The sequence below is a fragment of the Mastigoproctus giganteus genome, chromosome 1, assembly GCF_048544385.1.
Source record: "Mastigoproctus giganteus isolate SK-2022 chromosome 1, ASM4854438v1, whole genome shotgun sequence".
Classification (NCBI taxonomy): Eukaryota; Metazoa; Arthropoda; class Arachnida; order Uropygi; family Thelyphonidae; genus Mastigoproctus; species Mastigoproctus giganteus.
Window position 1 is genome coordinate 213386201 of NC_143575.1, and position 20073 is coordinate 213406273.

At 36.9% G+C, this 20073-nt stretch overlaps 1 protein-coding gene across 3 annotated transcripts in view; it reads right to left on the bottom strand.

Annotated features, from left to right (window-relative positions):
• Window positions 1–7995: 7995 nt before the first annotated feature.
• LOC150091508 (beta-1,4-glucuronyltransferase 1-like) overlaps window positions 7996–20073 on the bottom strand; it is a 155060-nt gene continuing 142982 nt past the window's right edge. For all 3 annotated transcript variants that reach the window (XM_090376024.1, XM_090376015.1, XM_090376005.1), the window contains exon 3: window positions 7996–8640. In XM_090376024.1, the coding sequence (XP_090232150.1) occupies window positions 8446–8640 (195 nt within the window). In that variant the 3' untranslated portion in view covers window positions 7996–8445. The remainder of the gene's footprint in view (window positions 8641–20073) is intronic.

Here is a 20073-nt window from a genome sequence, read left to right on the forward strand (position 1 = left end):
CTCCCTAGCGTTAACAGAGTCTTTCCAAAACCCCCGAGTTGGTTTCAACCAGGGCTCCACGTCACCTTTCTGCTCACAGGGCACGGGCCATTTAATGCAAAACTATCTAGCTTCCGAATCACTGAGGATCCCCGTTGCCTCTGTGGCCACGAGGAGACATGGCAACATCTCATGTATGACTGCGACCAGTATGAGGACCTGCGATGCAGGCTCACCACTGCTATCACCTACTTCCCGCAGAACATGGAACAGCATCTTCTCGACTCGGAACAAGAATACAAAGCCCTTACCATTTTTGCACAGAAACTCTTTGCTAGAAGGCGAGCACTTATAGCAAACCACCATGCACAGCACCCAGAAGCTGATGATGAATCCCAAAACCAGGACTAGAGAAAACCGGAATACACAAGAAAACTGTACCAAATAACCCACGAACATGACCATCATTTAGCCTTGTTCACGAGAGAACTGACAACCAGGAAGACCTATGTCTGAACCAGAGACAACCTGACACAGGACTTGATTCATGTATGAACCTGCGACTGGGATCTGACTCCCACATTGAAAAAGAACACCAAAGAAGATCCGGTTCAGATCGCTTGGACCCGCACGTGCTCACAACTGTCAATGCCTGATGGCGATCAGTACCGGGCTCCCTTGCCTGGTACCTTTACTCCCTTTCCCCTGGTGGGGAGGAGGAGACAGTCTTGTCTCCTCCCACCTCTGCCAACCCTGATTCTTCTCCTGGTGGGGCTTGGGCCTGCCTCACTGAAAATCCTGGGGTCGTCTTCTCTATCGTCCCCATACTTCTGTCTTTTCCCCCCAGCCTTCAGTCTCCCCCCCCTACTCTGCCTAATACGCCAGCGTATAACCCCACACAAACTGCAAAAACTTAACTTCGTCCAAATTAAATCGCATACACCTCAATTGGCTTTTCTAATTCCAGCGCTCACCCCTACCGAGTTTTATTTATTTATTTATTTTTTTTTCTTTTTTTTTTTTTTGGCCCTAGCCACTGAAATCTCAGGAAACTAGGTGGCAGGGCCTGCCAGAGTAAAATTTCATTCTGTGTAACCTGGTCTGCCTCCACGAGGCCAAGTGTGGACAACGTTGGGCCTCAGTAGGGGTCCAGCGGCTAAACGGCCAGATGAACAACGATACACAACACTACACATATACAAAATCCACACACTTTTAAATCTCTGGCCTTCCCAGTGAACTGGTACACCTACAATGAAAGCAACGCGGAGATGGGAGAAATCCCTGGTGCCGTTAGACATCAATACACTTTACACATACACTTTACATACACACTACATACGTAGTTAAAATTTATGGGTTAACTATGGTGTATCTGCACCGATATTATGTAGTAGTACTGTATTGTATTGTATTGTATACCTGCACTCTTGGTTTGAAATGTCTTATTTTTATGAATGTTTAGTATTTATTTATCGTAATTAATGTTCATATTTTCAATTTTGTTGATACTTGAAAAAAAAAAAAGAACTCGTCAAGCAAGAACTGCCTGTACTTATCTACTAAAACCAATTCTGCAGATTTGGTGCTGGAGCAGAATTGATTCCTATGTGCTGGGTGTACAGTATACCCAAGTCAGTAATTACTTGACTTATGTAGATGTTTCCTGAGGCCAGTTCTTTTCTCATTGTGATGATTGGGAAACTAGCTAATGTGAAGATCTTAAAATAATCAGTCAACCAAAAGCATTTGAGCACAGCTGGCATGTGAAATATTGTCATGGTCCTAACACACGGCCATATTTCACGTGCCAGCTGTTCTATCATCGATCAAGTGAGACTTCTACTAGGTTTGTCCATACTAAGTTAAAAAATATATCTACATAATGAGCTTGGAAAAGCAAAGGTGGTCAAAATGTGAAACAAAATTTTATTCTCCCTGCATGCTTGGAGATAATTTTAGGCAATAATTGTACTATTATTATTATTTTTTTCATTACATTTTAAAAAAGACAAGACTTGAGAAATACAGAAATTGGGTAGAGATTGACCTTGTACTACTCTAATCTCTCTCTAAACATCCACGTCAGAACCAAGTGATCCAATCAAACTGGATTACTTATGAAATGGCCACATATTTATCTTAATTTCTTTTACTTCTGTTTTTTTTTTTTTTTCTTTTCATGAAACCCACACGCAAAGTATTAGAACCATATTATTTAGTAGTGTGAAATATGCATGGATTGAAGGCTGAGAAGACAAAAGATAATTTTTGGCATTAGGCTTGAATTTCCATAGGTTGTAATTTTCAGGAAGTACAAGTGAAATATGGCTATTCTAAAGAGCAGAAATATAAGGGATGAACAAAGAGGAAAAGTTAATTCTGTGAGGTTTGGAGTTGGACAGAAAATGGATGTTGACTAGTTGAAGAAAATGTTTGGACTGGTTTAGAATAAAACAGTGGAATTACAGATGCCAATTCAGAAGAAAAGTGCCTGTGGAAATAAGTGTATAACATACCAATTGGGTAGTAGAGGTGGTGGAGAATGAAAGAGACAATGGTAATTGTACATGCTGACACAAAATTCTTTGAGTAGCATGACAGGCTGCTAGGGCAGCTTACAAAGGTTCAGTAAATAATATGCAGAAATTTTGCCAGCAGGGACAAGGGGGGAGGTGATCATACTGATGTATAAGATGATGGCTAGACTGCATTGTGAGTACTGCATACTGGATGGAAGCCTCATTTTAGGAACTGTTGGAACAGGTGCAGAAAAGAGTAACAAGATTAATCGAGGACACAGAAGGGTGCTCTTACTAAGGACTTTCGTTCGGCAAATTGCAGAGCTTAGAAACTGGGCACCAAGGAGACCTGATTGAAGGGTTTCAAGCTTTAAATGAAATGAGTAAATAAAGTACTGATGGAATCCTTATATACATAAGGGTACATCATTTTGTAGGCTACATGCAAGAATGTGTTCAGTCAAAGTAATAGATTGTTGGAACAACCTTCCATGTGGTGCTTTGGAAGTGGATCCTTGAAATAAATTTAAGAGGAAGGATTAGACAAATTTTTTTTTGGATGGAATATACAAATAAAGGGGTTTGTTTTTTTTTTTTTTTTTTTTTTTTGCTTCATTGCATTGTTTCCCAACACTAATATAAGCTATACAGCAGAAACTGAATCTCTGTCTCTGTGCAACAGAGTGGAGACAGTTTATATACTGTATAAGAAGGCATAATAATTAACCTAACTGCTCCCTTTTGTGTTGCAGTCTTGGTAGTTTGAGAGAGGTGTCAGGGATACTACCCCAGATGTGGGAACAAGATTCCATGGCATCAATCATTCTAAGGGCCAAGCCCTATTCCCATAGAGATCTTTTTTTCTCCACTCAACCCAAATTTTAGCTTTTTGTTTTGCTTCACTGTAGTTCATTCTTGAGTCTGAGCACAACATCAAGTGGTGTGATTCTTGTTTGTCCTCCGTTTCTTTTCTTTTCAAGCTATCCTAATATGCTTACTATGCAATCTTATGTCTCCAGAAATGTCCTAGAAACTGCATCTTCCTCTTTATTATGGTTTTCTTGATTGTTCTTTGTTCCTCAGCTACTCTAAGGACCTCTTCATTCATCTTTTTTCTCTCCAGTTGATTTTCATCAATGTTCTCCAACAAAGCATCTCAAATGCTTTAATTCTCCTGTCTGTTGCTGTTATTGACATTGTTCACATCCATATATAGGTCATGAATCGTCCTCTTTTCTTTGTTTATCTTGCTTGCAATAAATGATTTTTTTTCCTAACTGCTTCTTTTGCCATTGCAATTCTGTTATTTCTAAATGGCTTTTGCCATCCTCTTGTATGCTGCTTTCAAGATATACAAATGAACTTGTTCAATTTCCTTTTTATTATTTTGTTTGTTTTTCTTTGACTTTCTTTTACAGCAACCATTATTTTTGTCTTTTTTGTGCTGATTTTGAACACTTATTTTAAGAAAACTTCTTCCATTACTTCTGTGTTTTTCAACTCTTCATTTTCTGCTAGTGCCACTATATCATCTGCAGAACATACAAATTGCCTACATTCCATGATAGGGTAGAGTTGTTACTAATTCTATGCCATTTTAAAATTAACTATTTAAAATAAAAGTAATGGTGAGAGCAAAAGAGAAACTTTTTTTGATAAAAGAACTAATTTTTGATATGCTTAAACCAAAAGAGAATAGAAATCAGGGTGATCACCAGTAAAAACATGATTTTTCCTAGAAATCTGAGTGTTATCAAAGAGGGACACAAGAGCAACAGATTTTTTTTTTTTTTTTGGAAAAAATAAGACAGGATTGAGTTTTAGAAGGGATGAAGTTAACCAAGTTTTCTTAGCACCATTGAAAGAAAACTTTAGTAATCCTGAAATTCACTTGAACAAAGAATGGGTAGGAGTCTTTGCTAATGCTATAGTGGCCTTGAAGTGTCAGGATGATCACTGGTGTAGGAGAGTCACTGGAAAGATTGTTTAATGGTATGGACCACAGTTACCTCACAGAATGCTTTTGTGCAATCTTAAAAGGGATGTGTCAGGGTAGTAAAATTTTAATCAAATATAAAATTTAACCAGTCTGTATAGTAATGCCATGTCTCACTTAATCCCATGTCAGCTAAAACCAGTATGATGCTAAGGTGTGCTATTAGGAGAAAAAGAATTTCATTATGCCGAATATAGCATGCACAAGTGAGATAACAAGGAACAAAAGGAGGGAATGTTGTGTTCCCTATGAAATGCTGCCTGAAGGCAACCAAATTGTTTCCAGATGAAAGTTGTCGGTGTGGTGTAGTAAAGGAAAAATTATAAGGTAAGTGACTGTTTACTACATGCATGTTAGAGAGATATCAAGATAAAGCAATACTCTTAATCTGATTACCAGCAGACTCTACATGCATTAAGAATATCCAGATAAAGGTACTATCCTGAAAGATGGATCATTTATATAAATGTGGGATTTACTTACAGTACTTAAGATATAAGTACTATAAATGGAAACAATTTTTCTTTCATTATACTGGTGGTTATTGTGATGATTATAATGGTTATTGTGACAGTTTAAATTCTTTTTGGGACCAACTGCATACAAATTCTAAATGAGAACCATTCAGGAAAGTAATCATGGAAGATACTAAGCATATCTACATTCATTTGCAAAGAAGTTTTTAGGAATGGGAATAACAAATTATAACTTGTAACTAAAAAGATTTTGTGGTAAGTGAGAGGAAGGTGGAAGGGAAAATGTTGAGGCTAAAAATGAATAAAGAGCCTGGGATGAAAATCTCATTAAAAGAAGAAAAAGTAAATAAACATTTAACTATCATTAAGAAGGTATTTTTGGATTCAGGGGCATTGACTAAACATTTATGTGTACAATGGCTCGGCGGGGGGTTAGATCAAAGAGCAAATTGACTAACTACAAACTACGTTTGGCTTCTGTTCCAGAGGGAATAATGAAGTCTATGATTAAAGAAGTAATGCAGACTCATTTTGACAGCTGTGCAGTTATATGGCAATCACGGCACATTTGTTTCGGGGAGATCTTTTCTCACCAGTCGGATTAGTTATTAGGGCACAATTACAAAAGAACTGGATACAAAAAATAATTCTAGATATCCAAATATATGTAATATGATTTAAGATATATATACACTTGGATTTCAGTAAAGCTCGGAACAGTGTAGCATTAGGGGCAAATTACTGTTGTGGATAAAGGGATGGTTGAATAGCAGAGGACAGAGTGGTTATTAATGGGCACTGCTCTTCCACTGACTAATGGTATAAGTGGAGTCCACCAAGCTTCAATGCTGAGCTAGTCCCATAGGGTTCTCAATATTTATTAATGACAGTGATGAAGGCATATCAGTGTAACATCTACATTTGCAGATGCAAAGGTTGGCAGGGTGGTTAATAACAGGAATCAGGATATGCTACTGCGACAAGACCAGGTGAAATTAGGTAGATGGGCCTACATACAAAGTACTGCATATGGGTAGTAATAATTGCAGAATAACATACCAGTTTGGTATGTTATCCTGCAATTTGGCGGTACCACAGTCAAGGTAGTGGAGAACAAAAAAGACCTGATGGTAATTGTACAGTCGAACATGAGGTGGTTTAATTAGTGCACACATGCTGTGACTGCACTCTCCTGCCTAGATGGTCATTACTCCTTGAGCATTACGTCTTTAACCAGTGAATCCCTTATTTTCTCTGGAACAGAGTTTAAGCTAACAGGTCTATAATTACTCATGTCACTTTTGATCCCTTTTGTCAATTGGGGATACATACAGAAATCTTCAGTCCATAGAAACCACCTCTGAATCCAAAGATAAATCCAATTATGGCCAATAGTATTTGCTTACCTTTAAAATTGCAGCATTTGGGAACTAGGCACCTACAAAGAGACCTGGTTGAAGTGAAGGCTTTAAATGTATTGAGTAAACTAAATGTTAGCAGCATGCTTACCCTTTGTAGGACAACATACATAGACAAATTTAAATTGAAAAAGGAAGTTACAGACTTATGTACAAAAATTCACTTTCAACAAGAGAGTAACTGATTGTTGGAATAGATTTGTATCTAATTTGTATTAGTTGTGCAAATTATGAATATTTTTTCAAATTATATTTATGAAAATAACTAATTCACTTAAAAGATAGTGATTTGTAATCTATATATATATATATATTCTATATTCCGGGCAAATATAAATTTGTCTGGAATATAGATTTAAAATACATTACTTAAAGTATGTGTTCAAAATGTTACGTATTCCTGTCATTGGTCATACAGATGTAAAACACACTAGTGCCAGTTTGTTATGTAAATTTAATCTGTAAAGATTTTTAATAATCATTATGTGATTAGGGCAGAAAGAAGTTCAATGAATATATGATTGAGTAAAAGCCTTTGGTTCTTGATTTATTTTAATTCAATACTGCTTAATTATTGCTCAACTATATTGATGTAATTAGTTTATGATATGGCTTAAACCATATTTTCTCTTTCATAAATACTGTATTTCTATTTCATTTTTAGAGTGCATATTACCTAAACATGACAAAATTGTTTTTTTTTTTTTTTTTTTTTTTTAAATTGTCCTATATTTTAGACCTTAAAACTCATTCTTTTTGTCTGATTGTGATCACTCAGTTTCAAAACTTATGCATCCTATTCTTATGCCTCACAAATCTAATCATTGCAAGGAAGATAATGATATCAGCACATTGAAACTTATAGAATTTACAATGCAGGCCACAAGTAACTACCAAAGGTAAATTGTAGCCTTTCTTCTCGTTTGAAGTCAGATAGCCCTGATTTGTATGAATAGTATACTACTTGTACTTTTTTTTTATAATATTTTTAATCTTTGCTGTAATATTTGCAATTTGAATTACAAGGCTGATTTACTAAGGTGGTGATATGTTTTTGATCATCTCTGAAGGAGTGGGATCATCAAAGATTCTGCAAAATGTTATATTCAGATGGTACCTTTTAGTTTATTTGTAAACACTGATGATCAGCATGTCCTCCACTACCTTTTATTCCTTACAAAAGATGCTTGCTAATAAATAATTCTTATGAGTTAATTTATAAATACTAGTTTACAGCCACAATCGGTAAATATATATCTTATAGTTTGCATAGATCCTAAATCGTGCATAGATTTGGTTGATAGTTTTTTGGGTGGGGAGAGTCGTCAATAGAAACTTAACCAGTGCAAACAATACAGCACTAGTCTTACTCTAAAGATAAACTATTGACCAAATCCATGTTTGAGTTGAGATATACAAAAACCATCATTTAAGTTTTCAAGCTGTAATAAGATTACAAATGGAAATCATTTCACTGTTCATACAACCATACATATGGATTGTTTCTGATATGTTTTGTATAATTATTATTCACTGTTTATAATAGGAAAAATATGTTATATTTATTGTGTAAATCAGTGATAATCTTGAATTTTGTACACTAATAGAACTTGAAAAGTAAACTTTATTGAGATAGAAGTTAAAATTGCCTGTTTGATAAAATTGATTTTTACAGAGTAGGACTATAAAATGTAATGTAGGACTAACATGTAAAAATACTGTGCATTAACACCGGCTTCATCAGTGCAAATAAAAGGATGTGTAGATGCTACTGAACACCTAGTCAATAGCAAAGTCTTGCTGCACTTTAAAGTTTGATTGTTTTGCTCAATAGGTATGAGAGGGACACCTTCATAATAACTGCCGAAAAAAGATGAAGAGGAGCAAAATGATGCTCAGAAGTGGAGATGAAGCAATCCAAAAATAAAACTGTCACAACAATGGTTTTTATTCAAAGCAGCAATAGAATGAATATAATTTATCTTGGTTATTAAAGACCCCCCTTTGTATGTGTCCACTGTTCTCTCTCTCTCTCTCTCTCTCTCGTCAAAGAGTTAACATTCCTGATGGGCACCATGTTTTTTCCTCAGGTCTTCCAATAATTTACCAAATATAGCACCATTCTTATGAATAAAAGGAGCTCTTCTACGTTCTTCTTTCCCACTGATAGTCTTTATTCCTGGAGCATGCACAAGGAAAGCATTGTCAAGGATATAAAAATCATAATTCATCAGGCACAGTTCATACATCTATAGAAAAAGAAAATACTTGTTAAGTATGCAGTTTTATTATTTTAAAATTAACTTTATGGGAGAGGAAGTTAGAGGTCAGAATTTTAAAAGATATTTAAAGCCATTATACAAACCAACATTATTAAAAAGAGAGATGAGAATGTATATTATAAATACTAAAGACTAGAATGGACAGCAAAAATAGGTACATAGCAAAAGTACTTTCATGTCAGTTCTACTAGCATTAGATATAAATGTTATCCACCTTGTTAAACTAATCCTTTTCAGACAAGGCCGAAAGTTTGTTGAAAAGGAGTTCACTGTGGCCACCAATCAATGTTTTTTTTTATTTATTTATTTATTTTTATTATAATCAAAAGGCTTTTATTTCAGAGTAATCAATATGGAAGTGCAGAAGCACACATCTGAGTAGACCATGGTTTGAGCCCATGTCATTCCTAAATATAGTTAATGGTTGCAAACTCTTCTGATCTATATGGTTGTATCAAAGTATGAAACAAACCCACATAAAAAAACTTATATAAGTCCATCCATACCAAGGTAGTCAATTTTGAACTAATTTCTTATAGTATAAAACCATAGCAACCATTTTTGGTTTTTGTTCTTTATATGTATATTTGTACTGTAGGAATCAGAAGTTTTTATTCACATTATTTTATTTGTTTTAAGTCTTACTATATCTTGCCTTAGTTTTTTGATCTACATACCCTTTTACCTTAGTATTGTTTTTTTTTAACAATTATTGTAACCTTGATGACACAGCATGAAGGACCACAGTGCAGTCTGATTGTCTGTTATAATTCTTTCTATAATCGAAGATTGAAGGGAAATTTTTTTATATACATACATATATTTGACATAAATGTGAATTTTCTAAGGAGCAAATGAGGCAAACAAACCATAATAAAACAAAGGTCATTTACACAGAGAGAGAGAGAGAAACCACTAACCTATAACTCATCAATTCACTATTTCCATCTCTAATCTAATATTATCACCTTCTTTCATTCATTTAAAATTCTCTCAAATCAATACTACAATGTAACCACAATATCTTACTTTTTTTCTCAAAATTTGCCTCGAGTATTAGTGGCAAATGGAGCAAGATTATAAAGCATCAGTAAAAAAAAAAACATACTGATGTGGTTATGGACAGGTGATGTGGGAATTCTCCCACATCACCTGTCCATAACCACTACCACAACAACAAATAGAAGTTTGTTCCAACAATCAATTACCTGCTTGGCTGAAGACAACCTACTGCACATGTATCCTGCAACCATCCTTCCTCAATTTGAATTTATGCAGGATGGCATGCAATTAGCATTGAACTTGCTGAATTTGTTCAAGAATTACCAAAAAGGTCACATTACAGAAGTCAATACAAGATGCTCAAAAATATGGTCACATGATATTAGTATGGTGTATGAACCCCCCTCCAACAGCTAAACAGGCCTGACAGCAGTGAACCATGCATGCTCAATTTTAAGGTGTCTATAAGATTCTGTGGCAACAAATCCCATTCTTCCACAAGCACAGACCTTCGCTCATCAAGTGACCAAGGAATTGGCTGTCAGCGTGCAATTCAATTCAATGACCAAGGGCATTGCATTGCATTGCACGCATGTTTGATCGGATTAACCCCAGGGGCTCACACATCTGGTGAGTATGGGCTTGGCAAACCCATGGTCCTGAGCTGGATATCATCATTCTTCTCTTTCTTGGTAATTCTCTCTCTCAGGGTAATGCAGGATTTTTTTTTTTTTTTTTGGCTGGTGCAGCATGGGCTCCAGGCTTCCTTGCACCATATGGCAAATAATTTAAGGCTGGTGATCATGCTAGCCACAGCAGTCATTGGATATCTTTGGTTTCAAATATTCCTCTGCCACTTGAGCTCTATGTGCAGTGACACTGTCGTGCATGGCAAGAAAATCTTGGACAATCACACCCCTAAAAAGTTGCACATGGGATTTGAGGTTCTGCTCTCGGTACCTCTTCACAATTATAGTACCCCTATCAAAAGCACGAAGAGGAGTGCGGCTGTTGATCATTATTCTGCCTCAAACAAGAACACCACCTCCACTGTAAGTGTCCCTTTCTCTGATGTCGGAGGAATGGTACCACATTCCTCATAGTCTCCAGATGAAAAATAACATCTACAATCTGTTTGAAGGCTAAAACAGGAGTCAGAGAACAGAACTTGATCCCATTTCTTAAGACTCCAAGTCACATGTTCGTGGTAACAGTTTCAGCGAGCTCTGCAGTGGTTTGGTGTTATTGGGATACAAACTCTTGGCTTCCTTGCGCAGGGTCCACTTGAATTGATCCTTCTTAACACAGTCTGGTTGGAAATGTTTTCACCTGTGACAGCAGCAACCTCAAGACAGGACAGTTGATGACAGGACATCAGAGTTCCATCTTGCTCTTAGAGCCAGATAGTGGTCTGTTCTGGTTATAATAGCCCTTGTCCAGCTCTTCTTGTAATGGTATGTCTCCTGAAACTGCTTCCAGACTGCTGAGACGACACTGCATGACACATTAAGCCAATGTACCACTTCCATCTGCAAATGCCCAGCATCAAGTTGTCCAATGGCCTGCCATCTCAAAGAATCATCTAAATGATGACTTACCATCCTGAGTACTGGAGATGTAGCTGTCCCACTAAGCAAGCCAAAACACAGGGATGGAGTGATGTGGTCACAACGCGTGCTTTTATAGGCATTGGATACTTGGAATTTGCATACCAGGATGTTTATTATATCGAATATTTGCCTTTGGCAACATTGTTTACAATAAATATTCATGGAAAACATTTTGTTCTGTTAATTTTGTCAAGCAGAGTATAAGCAAAGAAGTCTTGCTACATTTCTTGGCATTCTTTGCCAGAGACTTTTTGTTATCTGCTATAGGCTTCTCTATCACCTGATAGTTTATATGCATCCAAAGCATTTTCTTCTTTGCCACAAGTCGTCAGTTTATATCCATTTAGGTCTAAACCTTGGAACAGTATTTCTTAGTTAGTATGAAAAGCCTAGTAATTCCTAAGATTACTTCTCTGAATGCTTCCCATTTAGAATTTGCTGTTGGTAATATCAGTTGGTTCCACTACATAGTCTCAGTGGTCTCAGCTAGTTTTAAATTCTTAAAAACCATCTCAAACCAGTATAGGTTTGAGATGGTTAAAAATTACATTAATTTTTGTAAATTGCAGAAAAGTCCTCGTGGTAGTATCTACAGAAAAGGCATGCAGCAGAAACAAAACAAAATGTAGCAGAGAGACTCTGAAAGAAAGAAAGAGTTATTAATTAACCTAACTGCCCTCTTTTGCATGGAATGCAAGCCTGAGAGAGGTTATAGGAGCACTGCCCCAGATCTGGGAACAGAATTTCATGGGAATGGATTTGAGATTTGTACAGAGTGAGTAGCCATTCGGCAGAAAAAACACTGAGAGGAAAAGAGAAATCCCAGTTTTTTAGATGCAGAAGAAGCAATATTAGCGATGTGCTTATGCCAAGAGTGATTAGAGTCAGAGTTTTTTTACTTAATAGAGATATTATCTTCTCCAAAAATCACAGAATATAAACATAGGAGCAGAAGAATCCTCTTTGTAAGATATAAAACAAGACTGAGATTTAGAAGAATTTAAATTAACTTATCTTTGCTCCCATGGAGAATTACCTGGTGATGACCATTTAACGAAATAGTAGTGAATGTACGAGAGATTAAAGCTGCTTGGGCATGGAAAGGTTTCTCAAACTGAAAGGTGGAATACAATGTGCTGTCATCAGCAAAACTATGAATAGGATTTCCTGTAAACATTAAAGGTCATTAATCATGAAGAAAAGAGTAGGAGAAAGAATTGTACCTTGGAAAATACCAGCATTAGTGGAGAAGTTAGAGACAGAGCTCTCTACCATCAACTGCAATGAGTGGTCAGAGAAAAAAACTGAATACCCGATTACAGAAAACAGTCGGAAGTCCATAAGATGGAAGCTTAAATAAGCTTCCATGAAGACCTTTGTGCCAAACATGATCAAAAGCCGTTGAACTGTCAAAAGCAACTGCTTGAGTTTCGCAAACTTTTCCACTGAATTTGTCCACAGATGGGTAACGTAAGCCAGTATTATCACCAGTGGATTGAAACTGATTGGATCCATATAGGCAATCACTGATCAGATAGAAGATTTCTAGATATTTTTGAAGTTGGCAGTTAATGGATTTCTCCATTACTTTAGAAAGAGTAGAGGTATGAGCAATGGGACAAAAAATGGGAGGGATTTGTAACCCTTTTTAGAACTGGCTGGATATGAGTAGAAGGAAAAACACCAGTGAATAAGAAAGTGTAAAAAGGCAATGCAGAACAGGAGTAAGCTCAGAAGCAAAGGTTTTTAGAAGTAAAGAAATAGCATCAGGACCTGGAGCTTTCTTGGCATCAAGATTGTTCAAAATTCTTCTGACATCCTTTTGATGGAAGACTATAGGAGAAATTTAGTGGAGTGTACTGGGAATGGTAGGAGGTGGTATATCAAGATTGTTAATGCAAGAGTTAGGAGATAAGTAGGATGCAAGAAGGTAAGTTTTATTTTTAGCAGAGATGGCAATAGGATATTGGGTTTTAAAAGAGGCTGGAGTACAGATGGGCAAAAGTTGCAGCCAATAGCTTTGGCAAGAGACAAGTATGCTCGACTGCCATTTGGACAAGAAATACGTTTTCTATTCTTAGCCTGTTCAAAATCTAATTTGGACTGATTAATAACTGCATTACAAATGTTACAGGCTTTGGCAGAAAATAAAACTGGAGTTTTGGATGCAAGCCAATTGCGATATGCAACATTCTTATCTTGTACAACCTTAGCACATTTGTTTAAAAACCAAGGTTTAGATAATGGATGAGATTTTAAGGTTGAATGTGAAATAAAGGATTTCATCCCTACAACAATTTCACTCACATGAACTGAGCAAAGACTGACATCAGAAGATTTAAAACAGTAATTGAACCAAGGAAGAGAATAGAAATCTCACAGGTCATCCCATTTTGCATCCTTGCAATCCCAAACACACAAGAGACTGAGAAAGGCTGCACTAAAGAAGAGACCATCCATAAGTTATAATCTAAAGTTCCCAGAGGACCACTCGCCCCAACCATGTACTTGGAAGGGTTGTTTGTAAGAAAAGGTTCGAGTGTTGGCTATATGGTTATGACTGTCAGGTTTTCTGGTAGGTAAAGGAATGATCTGTGTGAAGTCATCAGTAATTGCAAAAGCCTCAGCCATTTCAACCAGCCAGGTCTGTGTGACTAGAAAATGGAAGCTAGCTGGAGTTGTAAACATTAAAATCGCCAAGGAAAACCACCTCACTACTAGGAAAGTTGGACTGGAGAAAGTTAAGTTTCAAAGAAAGGAAGTCAAAATGTGATTAGTAGAGAATGATAGAGGCAACAGATGAATTTGACAAAATGGAGTAGAGAGATTTTAAAACAGAAGTTCAAAAAGACAAGATTTCAAACTAAATCTCTGACAGGGAATATCAGAATGGACATATGCACAAGTACCATCTCCTAAACATAAGGAATCATATAGCAAATAATTAGGACAACTGAGATGAGTAGTGGTTGAATCAACCAATAATTGAAATTCTGTCAGAAAAAGTAAATGGTGCTTGGCAGACTATGTGAGAATGGATATCATTAAAATTGGAACTGACTACATATATTTATGAAATGAACAAGGAAGTATTTAGGATTTGTTTGTTCTATTAGTTTGACTATTCATAATTATATTCAGTAGTAAGAAAGGGTGAGAAGGACATGTTGAATGAAGTAATAAATTTTTGGTTATGATGTACACCCAGCAAGATTATACTCAGCTCCTTGAAATAACATGGCCTTAACAATGCTACCTGCATACACACTACTCAGACTCCCTCCGGTCACTATCTGGCAAGGTAAAGGCAGCGAGATTATACACTAGCTCCATGGTTCTAAACCAGGTGGTACCTAGGGCATTGCATTCAAAATGGCAGATTTTCATGTGCTAATGCTGAGTTTTGAGTAAAATGTTTATGAGCTAATTACAAAATTTTACTCATTTTATTGTGTATTTATTTCTAATGCCCTAGAATTTGTGTTTTGAGAAAACTAAATCAAACTGTCCAGCCTGTCATAGTACTAGAGTGACATCATGTGATTTCTCCATAAATCACTTGTCACTTAATGTATATTTTTGTCTAGTTTAGCCCTTAGCATTTTTGCTATCCTAAGTGTATTTTCTAGTCAAAGAAAGGATGTCATGTGCTTTCATTTACAAAAATTTACTTTGTAACTAATGTATTGCATTTGATGAATGGTAGCCGTATCCTCCTCCCGGAGTAACTGTTTGTAATTAGTGTTCCACCAAAATACTCTTTTACTCCATCTCCTACTGAGTGGAGAAACTCTGTGTTTACAGTAATTATTCATTGACAAGTCCTATTGACAAGTAAGCTAGAGAATCTTGTAATAACTGAAAGTAAAGTGGAGGAGAAATTGTTGAAGATAAAGGCACCTGTGGTGGATGGGATCTATCCAGTTATATTAAAGGAGGCAGCAAAGGAAGTAAGCAAACCCTTAGCCATAATCATGATAGCTTCCTTGGACTCAGGGGAGGTACCCACAGACTGGAGATGTGCAAATGTGACCCCAATTCACAAAGGAGGATCAAAGGCTGACACAAGTAATTATAGACCTGTGAGTTTAACTTCTGTTCCAGGAAAATTAATGGAGGCACTGGTTAAAGAAGCACTGCAGGATCATCTAGACAAAACTTCAGTTATAGCTCGGACACAGCATGGTTTTGTTAAGGGGAAGACTTGCCTGACCAATTTGATTGGATACTATGATGCAGTCACAAAAGAACTGGACGCAGGGAATAACTTTGATATTATATACTTGGATCTTAGGAAGGCATTTGATACTGTTGCACATGGAAGACTGCTGCACAAATTGGAGCAGTGTGGCATTGGAGGCAAATTTCTGCTATGGATAAAGGAGTGGTTGAGGGGGAGAAGACAGAGTGGTAATCAATGGACACTGCTCATCGTGGCCTAATGTTATCAGTGGAGTCCTCAGGGTTCAGTGTTGGGGCCATTGTTTTCTGTATTTATAAATGATATTGATGATGGTATATCAAGCTTAATGTCCAAGTTTGCAGACGCACGAAGGTTGGCAGGGTTGTCAAGGACACTACTGACACTATGCTGCTGCAACAGGATCTGGAAAGGTTGAGCAGATGGGCTGAGAGGTGGCAAATGAAGTTTAACATTGACAAATGTAAAGTACTACATATGGGAAACAGCAACCCCAGAGCAACGTATCAACTCTGTGGTACTACACTGACAGTGGTAGAAAATGAAAGGGACCTGGAGGTGGTTGTGCAGGCAGATATGAAATTCTCTGAGCAGTGCAGACGGGCTGCAAGAGTAGCTCATGGTGCATTGTCAATGATATATAGGAATTTTTCTAGCAGGGATAAGGAGGTGATTATCCCCTTGTATAAGGCAATGGTCAGGCCACACCTTGAGTACTGTATACAGGTCTGGACGCCTCATTTCAAGAAGGATGTAGAGCTGCTGGAACGAGTACAGAGAAGGGCAACAAGATTAGTGAATGGAACAAAGGGGTGCTCTTACGAAGAAAGGCTTAAGTTTTGCGAATTACAGTGTCTGGAGACTAGGCACCAGCGAGGTGATCTGATAGAGGTCTACAAAGCCTTCAATGGTTTGAGCATGCTCAATGCTGATGAGATTCTTCCTCTTGCTCAGAATAATCACCTGAGAGGGTATAAATTCAAATTGAGGAAAGACAGATGTAGGATAGACGTGCGGAAATTTGCCTTTAGCCAACGGGTGAGTGGTTGGTTGGTGGAACAGACTTCCATCCCTTGTCGTGGAAGTTGATAGCCTAAATAAGTTTAAGGCTCAGCTGGACAGATATTTTGAACAAACAGAGGGGTGAAGTGGAAGTGGGGTTTTTTTTTTTTTTTTTTTGGCTGATGCTGCATAAGCTTGCTTTCTTGCAGCAAATGCCTCTACTAATGCTAATTGTTTACAAAAATTACTAGGAAACGAAATACTGAATATGTCGAAGTGAATATACAGCCAATTTTTAGCCATTTTTCCCCCTCTTAGAAATACAGATGTACTGTAGCTACAAGTCCCAGAAAGGCTTTTTGTTGGGAGTTCGTGCTGAAGCAACATGATGGCTTTTCTGCATAACCATTTTTAATTTTCATTTCGCACCATCCAATCATAGATAAATTTTTAGGAATACGAACAAATGGAAAGTTAAAATTCTAAGGAGAAAACAGAAAATCCTGAGTAAAAATGTGAAGATGAGTCGAGAACACCTCAATATGACACCGAGTGGCAAGTATTCATTCACCAAGTTTGTCAACGAACAAATTAGCTCCAGATAAGAACCAAAAAAAATAAATAAATAAAAAACAATTATCAAAATTAATGTTCGAAACACAGCTATTATCAATGTGCACAGAATCAAATCCCTCCGTGTTTAAAATGTAAACTCAGCAATAACTGTATGAAACCCTTTGTTGATGACATTTTGAAAGCAATCATCAAGACCTGAACAGCAAGTCTGTTGCTTATTTCAAGGAGAAAAAGTAGTATTACATAAAGACTGTCGTTGAAATCAAATCTATATTTGTGAGTCATAAAAAAGAATTATTAGAAGCCTCACTGAAAGGGAGCTATCACACTGCTTGTCAAGGAGAGGCCAAATTATTGGTGAAAATTTGATGCCATGCACTATTGACCTGTGTGAGACAATATTCGCACCCAACAAATCAGAAAAAATAGAAGAGGTGCCCCTCTCTAATGACATGGTAAAAAGAAGAATTTTACTTTGCTTGGCTGATCGAATTTTTTTTTTACCTTGCAATTCGATGTTTTCATTGATGAGGGGCTTGGCAGCTAAATGGCCAGGCCCCTCATCAATGAAATATTTGTTCGATACCTGTGTAATGATGAGCTGTGCAAAGGCATTCTTATCTTATGCCAGTGATATATTCTTATCTTAAGACAGTCAAAACGAAGTTTTATAAATTCTATATCAGCAGTAGTGAGTGTATTAACAACATATTCTGAAATCTGCTCTGTAGGTAATCCATAGCTGGCAGAAGTCTAATTAGTGTCACTGTTATTGTAATGACCTTGATGTTCACTTGAAATTGTGGCTAAAGGAAAACCTATAAACACGTGTGTGTGCCCGAAATGTTACCCTTGAAGGGAAAAAAAAAAATCCAAGTGTCTGCTGCAGGGAGATTGAAAAATAAAGGATAGCTAGCAAAGTATCTGTGTCCAAACTAGAAAGTGTCCACTTTGATGAGGTGACTTAACTATAATTTCAAATAGTTATGGCCAGGACCCAAGCCTGAGTGTCCACAATAAGAGGTGTCTGTTAAAGGAGGTTTCACTTTATAAGTAAACTGTAATAAGTAAATTATGGAATTCCTTATTACACCTTGGATCTAGACTAGAACCCCCCCTAACCCACCTTCCAACATATTACCATGATTGATTATTACATAATATGTTCAGTAATCAAGATAATATCAATGAATTGGAAGGGCTGGGCAAGATATCAAAGGCATATATTGTTCGGATATCAGAAACGTGCTGTCACAAAGATATAAGGAATGCAGAATTTGAAAAGTACAGTGTATACAGAAAAGACAGCCATGATAGGAATATAGGAGAGATTATGCTGTTAGTTAGGAAACACTTAAAAATTTTGGCAGTGCATCCAGTTCACATGGGTTGCAATGTTGGGTCAGTTTAGTGTGACATAAGCACTGGGAAAGCAAAAATGAGAGTAGGGGCACGTTATAGGACTAAAGAATTTTATGAGTACAATCAACAACAATTATTCAAAGAAACAGTGGACCAGTAAATCAGTGTGTCTTATAATGAGAGATTTTAACTTTCCAGATATTGCCTGGAACTTGTGGATTAGTCACTCCCATACTAGTAAGGCTTTTGTGGATTTATTGGATGATTGTTTTCTACAGCAGCATGTTAGAGAGGCAACCAGAGGGAGTAACACTCTTGATCTGATTATCAGCAATGATTATTCATGCATTAGGAATTTACAGATAAAGGAAGCACTAGATGGCAGTGATCACAGTGTACTGAGGCATGATTTACTTAAAGATGTAACTACGATCAGGGATAAAAGGAAGGATTTTTTGCTTTTGTAAAGGTGGCTGGCTACACAGGTCTCAGACAGTTTTTAAATTCTGTACAGGACCAACTGATGATGTTACCAACAGCAAATTCTAAATGGGAAGCATTTAAGAAATTCATCTTGGAATCTACTATGCTTTTCATACCAACTAAAAAATACTGTTCAAGGTTTAGGCCTGAATGGATGTCAGATGAACTAATGAGACTCGTGGCAAAGAAGAAAATGCATGGCAAGCATATAAATTTTTAGACAACAGAGAAGCCCATGGTAGATATAAGTTAGTCTGTAATCAAGTCACAAAGGAGGTTAGGCAAGTGAAGGCAGATTATGAGATATCTTTAACAAAGGATGCAAAAAAAAAAAAAACATAAAAAAACTTCTTTACTTTTGTAAACTCTGGAAGGTAATGAGATGAATCAGATTGGTCCACTTGATATCGATGATTCAACTGTTGATGATCCTGCTCAGGTAGCTGACAAACTGAATGAGTATTTTGCATCTACATTCACAAATGAAGAATTCTGTCGCGAAGTGGAGGACAGAAGTTTATCAAACTAACAGGGAGCTAAATGAATGTTACAACTGAGAGCAAAGTGAAGGAGAAATCATTGAAATTGAACATAAGAAAGGTGGATGGGATCTATCCAGTATTATTAAGGGAAGCTGCAAAGGAAGTAAGCAAACCCTTAGCCATAACTATGAGAGCATACTTGGATTCAGGAGAGGTTCCCACGGACTGGAGATGTGCAAATGTAACCTCAATTCACAAGGGGGGGGGGATTAAAGGGTGACACGAGTAATTACAGACCTGTTAGTTTAACTTCTGTTCCAGGGGAAAAAATGCAGGATCATCTAGACAAGACTGAAGTTATAGTTCAAACACAGCAGAGTTTAAGAGGAAATCTTGTCTGACAAATTTGATTGGATACGATGTGGTCACAAAGGAACAGGATGCAAAAAAACAGTTTAGATACCATATACTTAGATTTCAGGAATGTTTTTGATACTGTTCCACATAAAAGACTGCTGTACAAATTGGAGCAGTATGGCATTAAGGGAAAGTTGCTGCTATGAAAAAAGGGATGGTTCAGTGGGAGAAGACAAGAGTGATAATCAATGGCTCTTCGTGGACTAATGTTATTGGTGGAACCCCCCAGGGTTCAGTATTGAGACCATTGTTGTTTTCGATATTT